The sequence below is a fragment of the Tamandua tetradactyla genome, chromosome 3, assembly GCF_023851605.1.
Source record: "Tamandua tetradactyla isolate mTamTet1 chromosome 3, mTamTet1.pri, whole genome shotgun sequence".
NCBI lineage: Eukaryota > Metazoa > Chordata > Mammalia > Pilosa > Myrmecophagidae > Tamandua > Tamandua tetradactyla.
In genome coordinates this window covers 94,437,924-94,453,461 of record NC_135329.1, presented here as the reverse complement: position 1 = coordinate 94,453,461, position 15,538 = coordinate 94,437,924, and the positions used below count along the sequence as shown (strand labels likewise).

Sequence of the window (15,538 nt, the reverse complement as noted above, 5' to 3'; positions counted from 1 at the left end):
TGCATGGAACCTTTATGGAATCTTGTATATTGCCCTAGGTGTTCTTTAGGCTTGGATGGAATGGCCCTGGTAGGGGTTTGGCAAGTTATGATAGGTAGCAAGGTCTGATAGAAACTTGCGTAAGAGCAACCTCCAGAGTAGCCTCTCGACTCTATTTGAACTCTCTCTGCCACTGATACTTTATCAGTTACACTTCTTTTCCCCCTTTTGGTCAGGATGAAATTGTTGATCCCACAGTGCCAGGTCTAGATTCATCCCTGGGAGTCATCTCCCACATTGCCAGGGAGAACTTTCATCCCTGAATGTCAAGTCCCACGTAGCAGGGAGGGTAATGATTTTACTTGTAGAATTGGGCTTAGAGAGAGTGAGGCCACATCTGAACAACAAAAGAGGTCCTCCAGAAGTAACTCTTAGGCATGCCTATAGGTAGTCTAAGCTTCTCTGCTACCTACATAAGCTTCACAGGAGTAAGTGTTAGGCTCTTTTTGTCAGGATTACATGTTTGCCTTGAGAGTGAAGGAAAAGAGATTTTATTTTTACTTTCTCCATTTCAATATTTCCATCTCCCTAATTCGAATTCATTGTAGAAGTGTTCAGATTTCCTATTTAAAGAAAATAATGCGCATCTGACAAAAGCCAGCGCTCCTTCTTGAAAGAAACACTAAGAGAACTAGGAATAGAAGGAAGCTTAGTCAGTATGATAAACAGCATATATGAAAACCGACAGCTAACATCATACTCAGTGGTGGAAGACTGAGAACTTTCCTCTTGAGGTCAGGAACAAAAAAGGGTGGCTGCTTTCACCTCTGCTATTCAACATTGTACTGGAAGTTCTGGCCAGAGCAATTAGGCAAGAAAAAGAAATAAAAACATCCAAATTAGAAAGGAAGAAGTGAAATTATCTCTATTTGCAAGTGACATAGCCTATACATGGAAAGTACCAAAGAATCTACAAAAAAGCAGCTAGAACTAATAAAGGAATTCCACAAAGTTGCAGGTTACAAGAGCAACATACAAAGATTATTTATATTTCTAAACATCAATAATGAAACAATCTGAAATCAGTTATATTTTTATATGAACAATCTGAATATAGCAATAAACTATCTGGAAAGGAAATCAAGAAAAGAATTCCATTTGCAGTAGCATCTAGAAGAGTAAAATATCTAGGAATACATTTAACCAAAGATGTGGAAGTTGTGTACACCGTTGAAGGAAATCAATGACTTAAATAAGTGGAAAGGCATCTTGTGTTCATGGATTGGAAAACTTAAATTGTCATTGCTTCCCAAAATGTTTGATAGAGTCAGTGCAACCCTGATCAAAATTCCAGCAACCTTTTTTGCAGAAATGGAAAAACCAGTCCTCAAGTTCATATGGTATTTATCGCAAGGGTCCCTGAGTAGCCCAAACACTAGTACTTTCTGATTTCAAAACTTACTACAAAGTGATAGTAATCAAACAGTATGTGTTGGCATAAGGATAGCCATATAGACCAATAGAATAGATTCAGAAGTCCAAAAATAAACCCTTACAACTATGGTCAATTGATTTTTAACAAAGGTATAAGTACACTAAATGGGGAAAGAAAAGTCTCTTCAACAAATGGTGCTAGGAAAACTGGATATCCAATGCAAAAAGAGTAGAAGTGGATCCCTCCCTCATACTGTCTACAGAAATTAACTCAAAGCAGAAGAGTGAAGTAAATGTGCATACTACAATCATACAAGTCTTAGAAAAAAATCATAGGGGAAGATTTTCATAACCTTGTATCTATCAGTAAATTCTTAGATATGACACCAAAAGTTTGAGCAACAAAAACAGATGAATTGGAGTTCATCAGAATTAGAAACTTATGCATCAAAGGGCATTATCAAGAGAGTGGAAAGATAGTATATAGAATGGGAAAAAATAGTTGCAAATCATGTAGCTGATAATAGTATATTATCCAGAATATTTAAAGTGTTCCTACAACTCAGCATCAAAAAGACAATCCAGTTAAGCAATTGGGCAAAGGACTTGAATAGACATTTTTCCAAAAATACACAGATGGCTGATACACATGGAAAGGTGTTCAACGTGATTTTTAAAAAATGCAAGTAAATCACCCTGAGATACTGTTTCAAACCCCCCTAGGATGGCTATTATCAATAAACTGGAACATAAGTGCTGGCAAGGGTGTAGAGAAATTTGGAACCCTCATGCACTCCTCATATTCTTCCTGAGCTTATTTTACATGGGATTGTGAAATGTTGCAGCCACTGTGGAAAACAGTGTGGCATTTTTTCAGAAAGTTAAACATGGTATTATTGCCACATGATGCAGCAGTTCCACTACCGGCTATATACCCAAAAGAATTAAAAGCAGAAATTCAAACAGATAACTTGCACACCAGTGTTCATAGCAGCATTATTCATAACAGCTAAAAGGTGGAAACAACTTAAGTGTCCATCAGTGGTTGAATTTTTAAACAAATGTGTAAACATACAATGGAATATGATTCAACCAGAAAAAGGAATGAATTTGATTCATGCTATAGCATGAATGAACCTTGAAACATTATGCAATTTGAAATAAGCCAGATACTAAAGAACAGCTTTTGAATGATTACACTTATACAAAGTATCTAGAGTCAGCAAGTACATACAGACAGAATGGAGATTGTAGATAGTGGTGAGTGGGGGTGGGGTGGAGAGGGGAGAGTTTTTGCTTAATGGGTACAGGGTTTTTATTTAAGATGATCAAAAGTTATTGAAATGAATAGTTATGATGCAAATGTGATGAATGAATTGGATTGTACACTTGAAATGGTGTAAGAGTTAAATGATTAAAATGACAAATGTTATATATTTTTACCTTAAATGTAAAAATTAATTTAAAAAGCAAAAATACACGAGTAGATAATACAGTATAGTCTATTTCTGTGCACAAAGATTTAGAAAATGCAAAGAAGCAAAAAGGTACTCCCTTTCAATGAACTTGGTTTGAATGGGAGCTAAAGCTCATGTAAAATAAATTAATCTGAGTTAATAACAAGCTATCCAAGACATCATGCCTGAAGACAGTTGCCACAAACTCTTGGACAAAATGATTTGGAGGAGGGAGAAGTCACCACAGGATAAAGTCTTTTAATTCATCAGGGCCTTGAACACGTATACGCAAGGCAGTGCAGTAGGTGTTGAGGGCACAGAAATAAGACAAACACCCTGCCCTCAAAGAATCCCACTTCTGTGGAGTAGGAAAGAGAGACAAGTAAACCAACAAGCATAGAATGTCTAGCTGGACACAGTGCTGCTGTGAAGCTGAGCACTGAAGTGAGGCGTCCTCCACAGAAAGGCGGTCCAGGAAAGCTTCCTGGTGGAAGAAGGTGCAAGTGTTTCCTTCATCATGGTCCTGGCTGTGCACAGCAGACTCTCTGTGGGTTGTTCTCTGAGGCAGGTGTCCACCCCTCACCGCTCAGACTCTGGTTAGTTAGGTCTGGCCTGGGGCCCTGGAAGCTGTGTGTTATCATGCATTTCATGTGAGTCCAAAACAACCAGATAAAAGATCCAGTGCTGTTTTGTTACTATCAGCTGTGTCTGAAAAGGATTTTTATTTCATAATGGCTTTTGTTTTGATCTCATTTGCATCTTAGAGATATCCTGTGAGATAAGTTGAGTAGGGTAAAAAGATGTATGAAAAGTAAGCAATAAGTCACAAAATTCCAACCTTACTGCCTTTGTGTCTAGTCTATAAAACACAGTTCCTCTGGAATCGGTGTCTGAAACTGGGTCAAGGCATTTCACAGCTGAGAATTAACGTTCTGCCCCCTTCACCGTAAAGAGGATCTGTGAGTGACATGACCATTTAATAACACTTATGGACTTTCGGGAATCATATATTTAATGCGTGTATGTAAAGGGAGAGAAAAAAATATGAATTATCATGATAGAGTTAGCTTCTGGGTCAGCCAGACCTGAGTTGGAACAGTTCCTTGCCTCTGACAACTGTGTAATCTTGGACAAAAGATACTAAACCTCTTGAGCTTGTCTTCATCTGTAAAAAGGGGATAAAGATACCTACCTTTTAATGTCTCTTTGAGGTTCAAATGTAAAACATGTGGTGCACTGGATGCTCAGCATAAATGTCACTTGCTGTTTTCGTAACTTTTCCTTCCTTCACTTATCTTGGCGTTAGTACTGGACATGTAGGAAATTCTGAATAAACAAATACTTATTTCTAGATTGCTTTTTAGAAAGTGATTGTTTAGATCTGCATTATCCAGTACTGTTATGTCTAGCCACGTATAACTATTTAAATGAATAAAAATTGGATTCATTTAAGTCAGTTTCTCAGTCACCCTAGCCACATTTCAAGTACTCGGTAGCCATGTGTGGCTTATAGTCACGGTATTGACCAGTGTAGGGACAGAGTATCTCCATGATTTTTACTGGACAGCGCTAGTTGAGATATGTTGGAATAAAGAGGGCACATGTACTCAGCCTCTCCAAAGCTATATAATTTTGTGTGTTTACTGAGTCAGTAAAAACTGTTATCTACCTCTATGTATTGCCTTCTCTCAGACCAGAGAAGGAAAATGACTGTTTTCTTTGTGTCTTGCAGGTGGTGGGAGGAATGACGTGGTGTATCACCACCTGCAGCTTTGACGTAGATGTTGATTTGCTGTTTCAGGAAAACTCTACAATAGGTCAAAAAATGTAAGTTATTGGGGTTTGCCAGGGAAGAGCCTGAAGAGGGAGAAGCCAGCTAACTTTGAGTGTCTGCAATGTGCCAGAAGTTGTGATAGGCACTTTACATATTTCCTTTGAATTTTTATGGCACCAGATATTATCTTTTTTTTTAACTGATGATGAAACTGAAATGGAAAGAGGCCAGGATCACACCGCTGGAAAATAAGAATTAGGTCATGTTCAGGCTGTTTCTAATATACTTTCTTGATCAGAATTTCCAGTAAATAATTTAGTTTGTCCCTTTCCAAAGACAGCTAATTTGGATGAATGTTGAATAGGGAAAGAAAAGGAGATTCTTTTTCTTCCCTATTGCTTCTGGGTAAGGCAGAGCCTCACTTTGTCTGCCTTAGAGAAAAGGTAGCATGCCCCCCTGCTAGAGGTCTTAGCTGGGGTACCCTCCCAGTTTTCCAAAGCTCAGCAGGGGCTCAGTGATGCCATTAGGCCATTTGAAATACTCAGTTCAGCTCACAGCCCTACCAGTTACCTCTGTGACTTTGTGCAAGCCACTTCTTTCTTGAGCCTTAGTTTCTTTACCTTTAACAAGAGAAATATATGATCTCAGATCTCTTTTTATTCTGTTACTTCTGTTACTTAAGAAGCATTACCCCCCTTCCAAGTAAAGACACGTCAAGGATTAAAACTAGGTTGTAATTATAGCAGTAAGAAAACTACTTATAAAATGACAGAGAAGGAAACAAATGGAAAACAGGTGGGGACAAAAGGCCGAGTTGGGAGTAGGGTGACCACAGAGGTGATGGCCATAGAAGGCTTTGTTTTCCTAAGGCTGGGCCACGGATTTGGCACTGAGCTTTTTGGCAGCCATAGAAAAGAAAAAAGTGATAAATTGTCCAATTCATAGTTTCCGCACAGTGGAAGAAAAATTCATTCCTCAGAATCGCAGATGTTCTTAACACCGAGACCAAAGGACATCTCTTGAGGCCTCCTGTTAAATAGTTGATTGTTTAACACAAGTACACTGTGCTCACCGGTGCCCAGCTAGGAACACTGGAGCTCAGCATCCCATAAGGTGGGTCCTTAGGGGACCATTAGGCCTTCTGTGAAGCAGGGTGAGAGTACACATGTGTGACTGTCTGATGGTCCAGCTAGATCCAGAAATAGATTTTGTTACTGTTATTTTTGTTATCTTATTATGTAGGTTTTAAATACATGAAGGTTCAAAATAATTAAAATACTACCAAAGCGAACAAAATGAAAAGCCAAAGTCTCTTCTTCCCGTTCTACACCCTAGTTTTACTTCTGTGTTTCCAGCTATGTGTTTTCTTCTGTTTCATTAAGCGCTAGTGAAATAGGAAGTTAGCTCTCCTATACCACTTGCTACATTCCCTTCATCCACCCTCTTCCAGTCTTGTGATTATTAGCCCTTTTCCTAATGATCACTTTTGTAATTTTTAACCTACTTAAGCTGCTTTCCTTAATCCATTTGTATAAGATAGATTCTCCTGTTCTCTGTGTTCCTTGGAAAGGTGAACATTTTAGTGTCTCTATTTTTCCTTTCACCTTTCAGCTTTCATTTACCATAACATTACTTTTACTAATTGTAAACATATGATATTTGCCATCTACTGAATAGTAACAATTAAATTATCCTGCTTTATCTACTAGTAGATCCTAAAAGTAAATCTATGAACGGTGTTTACAATAAACGCTAAGAATTGTGATGAGATCACAGAAAAGGGAGTATTTGGTACTGTTTAAACATCACAGTCAAAAGGAGTATCTTTTCATATATTCTTTCACTCAACAAATATTTATTGAGCCACTACCACAGGTCAGGCATTTTGCTGGGTGGTTTGGATACATTCATTTAAAAAGAACAATACCAGGCAATAATCTCTGCCCTTGTGGAGCTTAGAGTCTAGAGGGGCAAGACAGACCATAAACAAGAGATTTAATAAATAAAATTATATACATCTAAAATAATATGTGCTATGGAAAACACTAAAGCTGGGACAAGTGTGGAAAGTGATGTGAAGTAGGAGGCAGCTGTGCTGAATAGCATGATCATAGAGGCGGTGATACCAAGGCAAAGACTTTGGAGAGCAGAGTGCTCCAGGCTGAGGGATCAGCCAGCGTGGAAGACCCGAGGAAGGAGCTTGCCTATCCAATTTGGATGTCTTTTGTTTTATTTCTTGCCTAACTGCTCTGGCTAGAGCTTTTGGCAGAATAGTGAATAACAGTGATGGCATTGGGCAACTTGTCTTGTTCCAGATCTCAGAGGGAAAGCTTTCAGTCTTTCACCATTGAATATAATGTTAGCTGTGGGCTTTTTGTATACACCCTTAGTCATATTGAGGAAGCTTCCTTCTATTCTCATCTTTTGAAGTGTTTTTATTAACTATCTTTACTTGCAAGAGTGCCCTCATGTCCTCTTACATGTGTGTCTGATACATTTCTACCTATTTGTGCTAAAAAAAAAAAGAGAGAGAGAGAGAGAGATAGGATGTAGATTTTCTGAAATGCTTTTTCTGGGTCAATCAAGGTGATTGTGTGGTTTTTCTCCTTTGATTTGTAAATGTGGTGAATTACATTGATTGATTTTCTTGTGTTGAACCACCCCTGCAGGCCTGGGATAAAACCCACTTGATCACAGTGTATAATTCTTTTGATGTGTTGTTGGATTGATTAGCAAGTACTTTGTTGAGGATTTTTTGCATCCATATTAATGAGAGTGATTGGTCTGTAATTTTCTTTTTCTGTAGTATCTTTATGTTGCTTTGGTATTAGGGTGATGCTGGCTTCATAAAATGACTTAGATCGTGTTCCCTGCTCTTCAGTTTTTTGAAAGTGTTTGAGCAGGGTTGGTATTGATTCTCCTTGATATGATTACTAGAATTTCCTTGTGAAGGCATCTGGTCCTGGGCTTTTCTTTGTTGGGAGGTTTTTGATGACTGATTCAATCTCTACTTGTAGTTGGTCTGTTGAGGTCTTTGATTTCTCCTCAAGACATTGTAGGTTGTTTGTATATTTCTAGAAATTGTCCATTTCATCTAAGTTGTCTAATTTTGGCATACAATTGCTCATAGTATCCTCTTAGGATCTTTTTCTAAGATGTGGGGTCAGTAGTGTGGTCCTCAGAAATTCTCATTTCTGAATTTATTTGCATCTTCTCGCTCTGTCAGTTTAGCTAAGTGTTTGTCAGTTTTATTTATTTTGTCAGGGAACTTAACTATTGAATTTATTTATTCTCTCTACTGTTTTGTTTTTACTCCTAATTTCATTTATTTGTTTTCTAGTCTTTATTTCTTTTATTTGCTTTGGGATTATATCTCCAGATATCCAGGTAGGTCTTTAATTTTAAATCTTTCTTTGTAGGTATTTGGGGCTATAAATTTCCCTCTCAGCATTGCCTTTGCTGTATCCCGTAAGTTTTGGTATGTCTTGTAGTTGTTTTCATTTGTCTCAAGATAAATTTATTGATTTCTCTTGCAGTTTCTTCTTTGACCCACTGATTGTTTAAGAGTCATTGTTTAACTTCTATATATTTGCATATTTTCCAGTTTTCCACCTGTTAGTGATTTTCAGCTTTTTTCTCTTATGACCAGAGAAAGTACTTTGTGTAATGTCAGTCTTTCTAAAGACCTATTTTGTGCCTCCAGCATGCAATCTGTCCTGAAGAATGATCCTGGAATCTAAACACTTGACTTGAATCTAAAGTATATCCCACTGTTTTGGGGCATAACATTCTATATATGTATCTGTTAGGTCTAGTTCATTTATCATATTATTTAGATTCTCTGTTTCCTTATTGATCACCTGTTAATATGTCTATCTATTGAAGAGAGGGAGTGACGTTTCCCACTATTATTGTAGAGACATCTATCACTCCTTTAGCATGCCTTGATTAGGTTGATCAATAATTATGATTGTTATTTATTCTTGATGAATTTCCCCTTTTATTAATAATTAATATATAATGTCCTTCTTTGTTTCTTTTAACATTTTTGCATTTAAAGTCTATTTATATAGCTGCCTAAGCTTTTTTTTTTGATTACCACTTGCACGAAATACCTTTATTCCAACATTTTACTTTCACAGTATTTTTATCTTTGGATCTAAAATGAGTCTCTTGTAAACAGTATTTGGATGGATCATATTCTTTTATCCATTCTGCCAATCTTTGTTTTTTGATTGGGGAGTTTAATCTATTAGCATTCAATATTATTACTGTGAAAGCAATACCTGCTTCAACCATTTTATCCTTTGGCTTTTATTTGTCAGATCAGTTTTTTTCTTTCCTTTTTCCTTTTACTTATCCTTTGTGACAATCTTCATTTCTGTACTCCCCTCCAAGCTTCCCTCTCCTGTCTTTTCAGCTGGCAGAACTCCCTTTAGTATTTCTTGTAGGGCAGGTCTCTTGTTAATGTACTGCTCCATCTTTAATGTGTAAATATTTTAAAGTTACCCTCATTTTTGAAGGACAGCTTTGCTGGATAAAAAATTCTTGACTGGCAGTGTTTTCTCTTTCGGTATCGTAAATATATTGTAACACTGCCTTCTTGCGTCCATGGTTTTGGATGTAAAATCAGCACTTAGTCTTATTTGGCTTCCTTTGTACGTGGTGAATTGTTTTGTGTGTTCAGAATTCTCTTTTCCTTTGGCGTTTGACAGTCTGATTAGTATGTGTCTTGGTGTGGGTCTGTTCAGATTTATCCTGATTGCAGTGCATTGGGCTTCTTGGATTTGCGTATTTAATGTTTTTTTATAAGGGTTGGGAAATTTTCAGTTATTATTTTTTCAAATATTTTTCCTGGCCCTTTTCCCTTCTGTTCTCTTTCTGGCACACCCACAATATGTATGTTTGTGCACTTGCTCGTTTTCAGTTATTTCCCTGAGACCCAGCTTAAAAATTTCCATTCTTTTCTCCGTCTGTTTTTTTGTCTGTTCGAGTTCAGATGGTTTGTCTTCTAGCTTTTTTATTCTTTCTTTTGCCTCTTCAGCTCTGCTGTGGTGTGTCTCTCATGTGTCTTTAATTTCACCTATAGTGTCTTTCACTTCCATAAAACCTGTAATTTTTCTGTGTATTCTTTCAAATTCTTCTTTATGTTCACCCAGTGTTGTAATATCCCTTAACTCTTTAGCCATCTCATTGAATTTGTTTAGATTTGTTTGAGTGTCTTTGATTAGTGCTTCTAAACCCTGTGTCTCTGCCAGCTTTTTAATTTATTCCTTGGGCTAGGCCATAATCCTCCAGTGTTTAGTATCTCTTGTGATTTTTTGCTTTTATCTTGACATTTGATAATGTTGATGGGTTTATTCTGTAGGCTGATTTATCTGTCTTGTCTAGAATTTTGATTGTTTTGCATTAAGGCATTTCTTTGATAGTTGGGTTGACAGTATTTCCCAGCCACAGCAAGGCTGGGCACCGGTGCACAGGGTGCAGACCAGATCCTATGGGCCCTGGGAGAGGATCTGGAAAGACTCCAAAAAGCCCTTGCATTTCCGACCTTACCAGCAGGTGGTGCTATTTAGCTATTCCCCTCAGATCTAGGAAGGCAGGATTTTATGGCCTTTTGTTTGATCCTCCTCAAACATTTTAAATAGTGGCGCCTGGCAGCATCTGACCAGGAGGGCCTGAAACTGTAGGATCCTATGTTCTCCTTTGCCAGCCAATATCTTATTCGTTGTTGATCTGTGCCCCACTCTGTACTTGGTGGAGGACTCACACATCCATCCCAGTCTGCAGCCACCCCCAGGCAAGGATCAAACCACTGGCCTCTGCTTCCCTCTCGGGTGGGGGATGGGCGCGAGATCCACAGAGGGTATTACTCATATTTAGTCTCTGACCTTAGTTTCTCATGTTATCCTGAAGTTCCGTGGGCGTTGTGCTGACCTCTGGTCTCCGGATCCCGAAACAGTCGATTCAGATATTTCATGCCTGGCTGCCTGCTGCTTTTGAGTGAGAAGTGTTTCTGCTGTTCCCTCCCTAATTCTCCATTTTGGAAGCTCTTCCTGGGTTCCCCTTTGTGCAGCACTCCTCAGCCAGCTGTGTTTTATGCTGGGTCTCTGTGGACCTGGGTCCCTGTGTCTGGATACACGTGGGATCTGTCTCACTGCTGTGAGAGGCTTTCTGGTCTGGGTCCCTGGAGGGAGGGGTCCTGGCTGCTGCCTCTGGGCACTTCCCCAGCCGCATGGCACCTGGGGAGGGGGATTTGCCTACCTGGTGTTTTTCTTTCTTCCATTCAGTATTTGTGGAGTTCTTCTCCAGTCTCTACCTTTATCTAGAGTTCTAAGCCAATGAGATTTGTCCTTTTTTTTCCTCTGAATCTCTCGAGAAGGTTTTTCACAGGGTGTCTTTTGTTACCATGCTAATGATGTTACCTCTGATTCTTAAAAATAGCTTCTTTCTAGCCAACTTCTTAATCAAACTGTTTGCTAACATGAATTCCCAGTCTTCTTGAGGACACTTTTCTTTGTCGCTTCCAATTTTGTGTTCCAATTTGAGCTAATTCCTTTTTAGATCTATAGTACCCTGATGTGCTAGGATATCTTCCCATTGCTAGTTTGACCATTACTTGTATTCTGTGCGTCCCTCCTTCTTAGATTTATTTTGAGCTGCCAGTGAGTCGTAGGCTCTTTTTACCTTGTTACCCTTGGGAAACATGACACACTCCCATCAGTGGCAGTTCCCACTGTAGGTGCTGTTAGGGTGAGGAAAGAGGTTGCTCCGATAGTTTGCAAAAGCTCCTTTGGTGGCTCAGCACATCTCCCTTTCCCCTGCGGAAGCACCCACTGAACTCAGCAGATATTGGAGCGATGTTTGTCATACAGGTTCTTAATCTCTTCTCTACTCTTCTGAAATCAAAAAAAAAAATCATGAACTGTCTTTTTTTTTTTAAGTTTAAGTGCAAAATTTCTTTGTAAGTAAAACATGACCTGAACTTGAGGCCGTTTGTAGTCTTTATTGATCCCACTTATGTAGAAATATGAATTTCGTTGATTATAGGGTACTGCTCCAGATTCCATGGGAGTCCTACATAATATGTGGTATTTGCACCCTAGATACAGTATGGTACTAACATCTAAAAAGTTATGACTTCTGAAACACATCTGGCCCCAAAGAGTTGTGACCAGGAATTGAGAATGTGTTGTATTCTCTGGGAAGTGCTTGATGTACAGCTCTTAGGTAACCTCCCTGAGCTGTCATTGTGGGCAAAGCACCCTCCAGACTCAGAGTACCAGACAGTCAGCTCTCTGTTATCTGAAGGAGAGATTAGTCTAGATGTGTGATACTGAATTATTCACTTATCTTCTGCTTGGTTTTGGAGTGTGTTCTGTGTTCAGAGTTCCTCCCCACAGAATTTCCAGTTGGGTGTAGTTTAGACTAATACCACTTAGTTTGCAGTTCCCCAGTGTAGCCCAGCTGATGTGGTGGGTGGGCCGGGTAGCTCTCTCTCTGAGGCTGGGTAGCTCTCTCTCTGTGGTGGGTGGGCCGGGTAGCTCTCTCTCTGAGGTACTCACTTGCCTACTGACAGCATGAATATCTTTCCGGCTGTCTTCTCTAAGTGCCCAGTTGGGCCCTTGTGCTCCTGCTTGAGGCTTCCATGAACTTCTACCCCCAGCCTATCCTAAAGCCCCATTACCAGAGGGTCCTAAGCGTAGAGGTCCATATGAGATTTTAAGTTTCTGAGTTCATTTCTACAGTAAAATTAACTAGGACCCTTGCCCACAGCACTTGCACATACATTTTATTATATAATTTTCACAATAACATTTGAATGGGACAAGGAGGATTCATTTTATGCTGGGGGTTTTGGGCCAGAGAGATAGGGTGACTTGCCAAAAGTCCCAGAGCTGGTGGTGGGGCTGGAACTTATTATACCCAGGTTGAATTCACTCTGTTTCAAACTGTTTGCAGTGAAGGAGAAAACTCAAACACTGAGCACTCTTACAAACTAAAGGAATGAAACTAATGACCTGTAATGACAAGTGGTCATGTTAGATTGTTAGGCTAGGAAACCTGCCTGGTCACTGTCCCTGATTTTTAGGAAGTCATATGATCCACACTGAGCTCCAGAAAGAAGCGAAATAGAGGCTGCTGGGTTTCTGCAAGAAGTCTTCCAGGCTTCCTTTCCCTCCCCCAGTCTGCCTATGTCTCCCCTCACCCTTACTCCATCTCCCCACTCCCCTGACAGTCTAATACTTCAACTTCTTCCAAACACTGTTGAGATTGCTCATACTTGGTGGTAATTTCAGGGAGGCAGGTTTCAGAGGGCTGTAAATCCTGAGATGACATAGGGTATCCTTTTCCAAGGGCTTTTATAAGCCGGGCAAGTTGGCAGTCTCTCTGAGGATGTAGGGGGTCAGACTGGATGGTGTCAAGAGTCTGAATCTTGTTTTTAACCTGGATGGTTCTAGGCAATCAGTATCCCCTTTTTAAACTGATAAACCTGGACCCACTAGAGGGAGCTTTCTTCCTGCTGAGCCAAAATGTAGCTAAGAGGAAAGGTGTTTGTGGATCACGTGTTCCATTTGCACAGATCCTTAAGACCTATGCTGATCAAGGACGCTAAACCAGTGTTGATCATCTTCATTTGCTAAGTGTTGGGGTTGGGGGAGCTGGGCTAGTTCATATTTCTCTTTTCCCCTCACAAGTTTCAAAGACATTAAGAAACAAGGAATGGAAAATGGGAGTCAATGGAGTTTAAAATAAAAAATGAAGCTTATCAGAGAAGGAGCCTCAGATAGGTTGTAAAATGGGTTTACTAACGCTTCTCTACCAGACTGTTGCGTTCCAGTCCCAGGCAGGGGCTGGGTAGCTGCAGGCTTCCCTGGTGGCAGGTCATGCTTCTCATGGCAGAGAAAGCGCATGTTCCGGAGTGGACTGCTCATAAAGGGGGGACATGGGAACCCAAGGGCTACAGGACAATTTCTCCTTCCTCTTGGACCTTTTGGAAACTCACACACACCCTTCTGTGGGGAGGAGGTGCCGGGAGGAGGGGTAGCAAGTCCTCTTCCTCCTGGAGGTGGGGTATGTGAGTGGTGAGTTTTCCTCTCTCCATCTTTCTGCCCTTAACGTTTGGACTTGACAGCTGATCCTCTGCTCAATGGGGAGGTGATTATATCCCGCAGAAGTTTTAACCCTTGTGAAGCTTCCTTCTGGATACCGAACACTGCTTCTTAGGCTGTTTTCTGGGGATCATTCCCTGTGGGACTGTTTAACTTTTGCTCTAAAGTCACTTAAATCTTAAAAGACTGAGGAGATAAAATGTACCAAGGATGATTGGCAAATCAACGCCACCTGTCACCCAGATGTAGGCTAGATGTTGGTCTGACAGGTGTCTTCCTCCTCGGTGGGATTAGTCAACTCCAGAAATAAAAAGATGGTCAAATGAACAAGGGACACTTTCAGTAGATCCAAATCTTGTCGAACTCGTCTCTGTCACTGTGAGAGACCTCTCAAGATAAACGCTAGAGAACGTATATTAGAGCATTCAGAAGCTAAGACAAGGAGTCCCCACCCTGATCAGGATGGCAGAGTGAGGTGCTTCACGGCTCCCCCCAGTGCACATACCCAGAGGCTTTGAACAACCGGCAGGATCTAGCAGAAACATCTTTCTGAAGGAGTGCAGTTGCAGAGTGAGCACCGAATCAAGGAAAAGGACGTGTAAAAGTAGTTCCCTGACGGGCCCTTCTCCATCACTGGCTCAGTGTGGAGCTGTGCTCCCAGTGCAGATCCCAGGTCCCAGCTTTGGAGGAAGTAAAGTAACCCCCTCTTGCACACTCTGAGAGCATGTATGTCTGGCCCAGTCTGCCTAGTGCTAGCCTGAAAGACTCGCTGTCCTAGGTGTTGCTCTTTGGGTAGAAAGCAGCTCCCAGAATTCTTCTACAGAAACTGTGCAGGAGTGGTCAGGTCATGCTGTCTGGGCAAGGAATTGCTGGTGTAGGACACACAATACAGTGCCTGGACCATAAAGAAACTGTTTCCTGGGGAAGAGAAGTCATTAGTATTCATGTAAGTGGGAACTTTCTAGTGCCACATGTGCGTGCCACAACAAGAAGAATCAGGGAGGCCCTTACACTTTGTCCTGGAGCTATTTTCCAAACTCATTGTGTGGGTAAAACTTGCATAATCTGCTAAGACTGGGAAAGGTGTCATCTTTTTTTCCTTCTCCTTTTTTTTTCTTTTGTTAGCTCCTGGCATTCAATGAAAGCTCTGTTATAATACTAGCTGGATATACACTTAAGGAATAGATGCCTCAGAATCTAAATTTCAGCAGTAACACACTAAAATATCCTGAAGTCCAAGTTTCAGCAGAAGATTACAAAACATACAAAGAAACAGGAAGTGATGGCCCAGGCAAAGGAGGAGATTAAACCTTTAGAAATCATCACTGAGGAGGATCAGACCTAGGATATTGCAAAAACTTTTAAAAAATGGTCCTAAACAACCAAATCAATAGGCCGATCCCTCTGTCTTGGGGTTGGTTCATATGAAACTTATGCCCGCAATAATAAGCTAAGCCTACTTAAAATCAAGCCTAAGAGTCAACCCCAAGAGAACCTCTTGTTGCTCAGATGTGGCCTCTCTCTCTCAGTCAACATGACAGGCAAACTTACTGCCTTCCCCCTTCTACATGGGACATGACTCCCAGGGGTGTGGACCTTCCTGGCAACATGGGACAGAAATCCTAGAATGAGCTGGGACTCAGCACCAAGGGATTGAGGAAACCTTCTTGACCAAAAGGGGAAAGAGCGAAATGAGACAAAATAAAGTGTCAGTGGCTGAGAGATTCCAAACAGAGTTGAGAGGTTATCCTGGAGATTATTCTTAGGCATTATATAGATAT

The 15,538-nt window shown here is 40.4% G+C and overlaps 1 protein-coding gene across 2 annotated transcripts in view; it reads left to right on the top strand.

Annotated features, from left to right (window-relative positions):
- Window positions 1–15,538, top strand: part of CCDC93 (CCC complex scaffolding subunit CCDC93) — a 137,198-nt gene that overhangs the window by 4,789 nt on the left and 116,871 nt on the right. For both annotated transcript variants that reach the window (XM_077153542.1, XM_077153543.1), the window contains exon 3: window positions 4,603–4,697. In XM_077153542.1, coding sequence (XP_077009657.1) covers window positions 4,603–4,697 — 95 coding nt within the window. The remainder of the gene's footprint in view (window positions 1–4,602; window positions 4,698–15,538) is intronic.